The sequence below is a fragment of the Aspergillus brunneoviolaceus genome (assembly GCF_003184695.1).
Source record: "Aspergillus brunneoviolaceus CBS 621.78 unplaced genomic scaffold BO95scaffold_41, whole genome shotgun sequence".
Classification (NCBI taxonomy): domain Eukaryota; kingdom Fungi; phylum Ascomycota; class Eurotiomycetes; order Eurotiales; family Aspergillaceae; genus Aspergillus; species Aspergillus brunneoviolaceus.
The window spans coordinates 334212-340646 of NW_020290771.1; the positions used below are offsets into that span (position 1 = coordinate 334212).

A 6435-nucleotide genomic window follows, 5' to 3' on the forward strand; every position below is an offset into this window, starting at 1 on the left:
GTGATGTGGGGGGTTTGACTTTCTACTTGTATATACCATTTCGTGCGGGACGGTTTACCATAAAATCTGTTTGTTTGTTTGTTCTTGTTGCATGTAGATACCTTACTTCAATGATACGAGTGGGAATGAGATCGTGTTCGCATTATGTTATTATGGTCGCGCTGGCTGGAGCAATTTGTTCAGCGCGGATGAGTTAACTGTCTCGCTTTATGGCTGGCTTAGTATACCATCCCCATCAGAGAGCAGGGAGGCATGCCCTCGCGCTCGAAATCATCCTCCTCGGCTGTGCATGTTGCGTGTGGCGTCGGCATCCCGATCCCGGCGCAGGGGAGCATGCCTTCTTTCTCGTCGGCGTCATTGTCATTGTTGATCTCGGCTTCGACGGTGGAGGGTGCATGCTGCGCGTGGGCGCTGAATGCACCGCACGGGAGAATGCCCTCTCTTTCATCGTCATCATCCTCGACCTCGACCTCTGGGGTAGTGGTAGAGGGTGCGTGCTGCGCCTGAGCCCCAAAGGCACCGCACGGGAGAACCCCCTCCTTCTCGTCGTCGCTATCACTCTCGCTTTCGACCACTGTCGTCTTCGGGGGTAGCTGCGCTGAATGGAGTCCGATCAAAGTGCAGGGCAGCATGCCCTCTCTTTCATCGTCGTCGTTATCGGCACCGTCGACCTCTGCGGCAGTGGTAGAGGGTGCATACTGCGCGTGAGCCCCAAGGGCACCGCACGGGAGGAATCCCTCCCTCTCATTGTCATCACTGTCCTCCTCGACGACTGTCGTGGCATTCGATGGGTGCTTCGCGTGCGCGACAAAGGCGCCGCACGGGGGGATTCCTTCTCTGTCTTCGTCCTCGCCGCTCCTCGTTTGACTCGGGATTGCGTGAGCATGCGCATGCAACATAAAAGCCGCACACGGGAGAAGGCCCTCCCTCTCATCGTCATCGTCATCGTTGTCATCGTCGCGGTGCTCGTAGCCCAGCACCTGGCGAGCTGTGGATACTCTCTGCAGCGCAAATCCAGCTGCGCATGGCATCATCCCTTCTCTCTCCTCCTCGTCATCATGGACCTGATCCGTCCTCACCACAGCCTCAACAACCACAGGTTGAACACTCAACTCCCCCTCATCCTCCTCGACGCGGTCCACAGCAACAGAACACCCCTCAAGCTCCTCCCACTCACTCTCCCCATCTAACAATCCTTCTTCTTCCGGTCGAACCGCACTGGCATTCACATCCCGCAACACCTCCTCCCGTGCAGCAAGAACCCTCCCCCACGCCCCCCTCCTCTCCATCCTCCCCACCCACGCCGCGACAAACGGATACGCCCGCATCAGCTCCAATCCCAGGCCATCATCCCCGGAAGAAGAAGCAAGACCGTGGAGACCCGGTAAAAACGCCAAATCGGCGTGGCTGCAGCGCTCGCCCACGAGCCAGGGTTGATTCGTCAGGGCGGTGTTCAGCGTTGCCAGGACGTTGTGGGTTTGGGAGTTGGGGCTGGGGCTGGGGCTGGAGCTCAGCGTCGTCTGGAGATGCAGCCATTGGTTCAGGAGGTGTTTCTCCGTGGTGGTAGCAGTAGTGCTCAGAGCATTTGTGTGGTCGTAGTGGTCGACGAGGTATTGGATGATCGGGTTGGCGTGGAAGAGGGTGGTTCTTGTGTTGGGGTCTGTGAGGGCTATTTTTAATGATGTGTTAGTTGTTGTTATATGGGGGGGGGGCGTGTTCTGGGGAGAGGTTTGGGGAGGGGATCACGGGTGGGTTATCTGGGGTAGGGTACTTGCTTGGGAGTTCTTGGGTCGATGGGATAATGCTTGGTGAGCGAGATGAGGGGATTTGGTCGGGGTGGATTGTGTATGGGATTGCGAGTTCTTCGGCGATGGTGATTATCTATTCTCTGTTAGTTTTGAAGGGTGCATCGGGTGCATTCTAGGGTGTGGGGAAAAAAAGGGTGCCAGCGTACACTCCATGCGTTGGGGTCGGTTGCTATCCGTCGCCGTTAGTTTCGTAGATCTCTCGCGGAGTATAGCCCGACGGGCGAGGAGGGAGCTACTCACCGGGGAACCGGATCTCCAAAGGTTGGACCATTGTGTCTGTCGTGATTTTTAAGTTGTAGTGCGTGAATTCTGGAGGAAGAGAGGCTGAGAACCCGGGGATGACTGGTTAATATAGGTAGCTGAGCTGAGTGATGGAATGCATCCTGCATCGTATCGGATTAGTTCACAGTCATCGGCGGGGGCCCAGTGAGGCTTAGGCCTAGCGCTCACTCAGCTGACATCAAGAAACCGCCTTAAAGATAAGTCTAACGTTTAACTTGCTTGGCGGTTGTTTTTTGCTCCTGGTGGCGAGACTCCCCTGACTGGCCTGCAGGTCATGCCACGGGTAGTATCGTGTCTGGTGCTTTGTCGTGGATCGACCTACCTTGTGGGATGCTTCGAGTTTGTGGTGGGTCGGGATATAGAGTTGGTGTATATTTTGGAAGGGAATGTTGTGGTCAGGTCGGCGGGTGGGGTGCTCAGCTACCTACCATCCTAAGCAGAATTATGGGTAACTCGGTAGCTGAGGGGCGCAGTGCAACTGGTACGCAGCTGGTAGATGGGTCCATTGGAGCCTGCGGAGCTGGTTTTCTTCGAGGTCGAGAGATTGATACGAGTTCGTGTTGATGGAAGCTACCGTGGCTGGCTGGGATATCTTGGTAGAGAGTAAGTAGTCTCGGCCATTTGAGCCGAGGTTCTCCGCAGATTGGCAAATATAGTTTCATCGATTGACGGCTACCATGGTTGAGTTAAGGTAGATCCAGAGATTGTGGTGAGATGATGGTTGAGATGGTGATCCAGGCCCGTGCACGCTTGAGAAGATTCGATAAGAGGGTGCAGCATCATACTTGCACCTAGCAATGCCGCCTGAACAAGGCGATCGCAAGATAGACTGACCAGGTATCTTATGGTTGAGATAGTGGGTGTTTAGCTAGAGTGTTTTTGATAAAGGGAATAGTGCCCTATTGCAGCCCCCTAAGCATGAGTTGGCCGGATGGTGTAGTTGGTTATCACGTATCGTTAACACCGATAAGGTCCTGGGATCGAGCCCCAGTCTGGTCATTTCTTTTTTCTCCTCAAGAAAAGTCCCAGCCAGCCCTTCAGAGAATTTCTCGACATACATCTTTGTGAGCAATTGTTCTGACATGATTACTGCGATGATCGATGCCTACATCGTATCTTTCTACGCATAGCACCAACCGCTGACGAAATGGTGCCTCAAGGAGCTCGTCATTACAGCGGCCTGGTGACAGGCAACCCTACATCCATCAGCGCAGGCAGCAATGACCTACCACAGTAATGACCTACCACAGTAATGACCTACCACAGTAATGACCCTTTCACAGCAATGACCCTACTACAATCTGGATGACCACCAGAAGTAGAGCGGCACGCCTCATCTCGATTAAGGTAGCCACGACATTATCCTCTATACAGGTCGATACCGTACGCCAACCTTGTGTTTTGCAAATACCGCTTCACAGGTCCGTGTTGGCAAGCAAAGGCAAGACAAGGTCGGCACTTAATCCAAGATCCAGGCCAATTGCATGCGTCGGAGAAGATGCATGCTACGAAGTAAAAGAGTCGGCCTCGACACGGTAGGAGAATCGACCTCGTTGTCGTCCCCTCCACCAGAGTCCTCGCCGATAGAGTCACCCGGTGGTCCTGCGGGCCCAAGAAACTCTCCATGGTACCACAACAGATGATCTACCGTGACATTGATCGCGGTACTGTAGGCTGCCCGACTGTATACACCGCGCATGGTCGGCAGGACAGAGTTCGCACCGAGTCACCAGCAACAGCAAAGGCGTAGCCGGCCGCCAGTATGCGTCAGAGTCCATCGGAGCCGAGAGTCCTTGTTCAAGGTCCTGCTGACCACCGACATGTCTTTGTCCCGTAGATCCGTAGGAAGATTGAAGCAAATGTACCCAGGAAACTCGAAAAAACCGAGAACTGGCACAGTGCCAGCAATGCCCCATGGGCAAGCGCATTCAAGTCACTGTTTTACAACAGAAACTCTAAGAGTATTCTGTCTACTCGTCCTTCGGTACACGTTCCCTCCTTGAAGCGTCATGTTCAATAGACAGAGACATTCACAAGCCATTTCCTCGATAGCATAGGCAGGGAACGAGAGAGCTCCTCACTCCCCAGCATGCACATCCACTAGGAAGGTAACACTGCATTGCCAAGTCCGGCTGTAATGAATACTAGGCAAAAGTTAGTGCTGGATCCAAGCTTACCCTCCACAGAACAGACGATCATGCACTGATCACCGCTGCATACCAACACAACGCCCGTGTAAAGTCGGCCGGTAGTCCACCCAGTCCGATGAGCTGCAACAGAGAAAGTTTCTGCGCGCACCGATTGATGCTGTGCCTTGGATGCAGACCTCGTTGCAGTCGCATCAGCAACAAACCGGCAGGAGATACGAAAATGATGACACTGTGACTCTGTGAAGCTTCAATCTATAGTCCTAACTTGAGCAGCGTGCATCGGTCTTAGAGTATCAGTTCTTAGACCTTGTCTTGAGCAGCAGAATGGGGATGACGGATTTGGAAGATTACTCACTGTAAGCAACGACGAATCTGACACCACCCTTTTCCGTAGATAATACACGGGATCATGGAGACACCAATTCCTGTGAGACCATGCAAGTTCGTAGATAAATAATTTTCTCCATGGTCAATTATTGTACGGCTTGTCTTCCATATTCGGAATGTTCATATTATGGGCTTCATCATACTCGGACCGTCCCGGAGTAGGGTTACGGTTCCTTTTTCACCGGGTGTCTTGGAGGAGACGGAAAAAGATGGCGAATCGAGGAGGAAATCATGGAAGCCGCTTGAGTGTCTGTGAAGAGACTTGTCACATCCTCACCGACTCTCTATCAAGCGAAATGCCTATCTCGGGCTCCGCCATCTGAGTTGCCCCATGCAGATGACTGGTCATCCCGTAGTGCAGATTGCAGACCGCGGGCTTAACGTTCGTCATACAGTGGTTGCTGATGCATTTAGCACTCCCTGCAGACCGTTCTGACCAACGACAATACCATTGATGCAGTGATGATGCATGGGTCCCAGGCCGGTGCGGATTAAGTGACCTTTTCCAAAGCGACCCCTGCAAAGGCAAAGGTGAGCCGCGCTCTAGCCTCTGGTACTGATACATTGCCCAGTTCACAGGTTCAAATGAATGTTGCTGGCATGTCAGCGTTCAATGGAGGTAGTACAGTAAGTACGCTTGCCCACGAGTCACCTCATGTGCATGAGACGCTATCGAGGAAACAAGTGTCGCCCCTTGGTCAAGCCCGCGAGCAGCAGGACATTGCAAAGGGAAACCTAGAATCACCCGTAGACCACGGTTGTAAGGTATAAGAGCGCCCAAAGACCGTTGATTCGTGGCGCCGGGGATGACCCAATGCCTATTGGTTCCTGATTTCCGAAGCTCCGGGAGACGTCGTTAAACGAGATCGGCCGGTGCAGAACGGGAATTTTCTGGATAGTAGTGGCTGTGTGTATCTCTCCCCTAAGGGCGACTTTTCGATCTCCGTCGCAACGAGCGCTTCCAGGCATAACACTGCCCAGACGCTCATCATCTATCTTGCCGCGAGAAGTACCATAGAGCATGAATTGCTGCCGAGGCCCGTGGCAGTCCAGTGTTAGAACTTCAATGTGGTTGAGTGTATGCATCCTGGGCCAACCCTCTTCAGGTCGTCGAATAGTAAGCTTCCTAGCCTTCGTGACCTTATAGATGTATAGAAGAACCCACACTTGGGAACATATGTTCCAAGAACAACTGTTGCCTCTATTGCTCAGGTACACGCTACTATGTTCATTGCTGCGAGAGCCACACTCGGTAGATCCTCATGTCGGGCACAGTGGAAGGATGTTCATGAGGTGGCTACCAACAACGTGTTAAGCGACTTAACCAGCGAAAATATCTCCATGTAGAAAGATGAATCGAGAAGCGAGTCTATCAAGGTGCTCGGCACTATCGAGAACCATGATGGCGTGGCAATGAAGCAGTCTAGCCGCAAAAGCCTCCGGCCGTACCGTTAATGTGGCTATCGGACGTCTACCGTGCACAGTTGCCCTCGTGTCGATATCACTAGCTTGGACTCTTCCTCGGAAAGACCCTTTTCTCGGAAGATTTACTTGATATCGGTTTGTAGCCGGACTATGCACTAGGAAAAGCTGTAGGATCACGGATGTGCTACCAATATGGTATCATGGAGCGATGGCCACCCGCGGTTGTTCCCCTTTGTTGACGTGACTATTGTTAGGCTTCCAGTTCTCTTTCGAGCACCGTTCCATGCTATCCGATCTTCGATACGGGATATTGGATGCGCCACGGGACAAGGAAGATGGCGATGTACAATAGTATTGATCGCGGCAGAACATGGTCATACCGG

At 52.8% G+C, this 6435-nt stretch overlaps 1 protein-coding gene and 1 non-coding gene across 2 annotated transcripts; one reads left to right on the plus strand and one right to left on the minus strand.

The window, feature by feature from the left end:
* Positions 1–128: 128 nt before the first annotated feature.
* Positions 129–2221, minus strand: BO95DRAFT_167172 (uncharacterized protein). Its single transcript, XM_025580773.1, has 5 exons — positions 2049–2221; positions 1955–1977; positions 1776–1881; positions 771–1660; positions 129–464 (listed from the first exon to the last, which is right to left on the minus strand). The coding sequence occupies exons 1-5, from the start codon at positions 2077–2079 to the stop codon at positions 219–221; spliced, it is 1296 nt and encodes a 431-aa protein (XP_025441395.1). The 5' UTR covers positions 2080–2221; the 3' UTR covers positions 129–218.
* Positions 2222–3015: 794 nt separating this feature from the next.
* On the plus strand, positions 3016–3089 carry BO95DRAFT_t190. Its single transcript has one exon. It is a non-coding gene; the product is annotated as a tRNA-Val (tRNA).
* The last annotated feature ends 3346 nt before the right edge of the window (positions 3090–6435 follow it).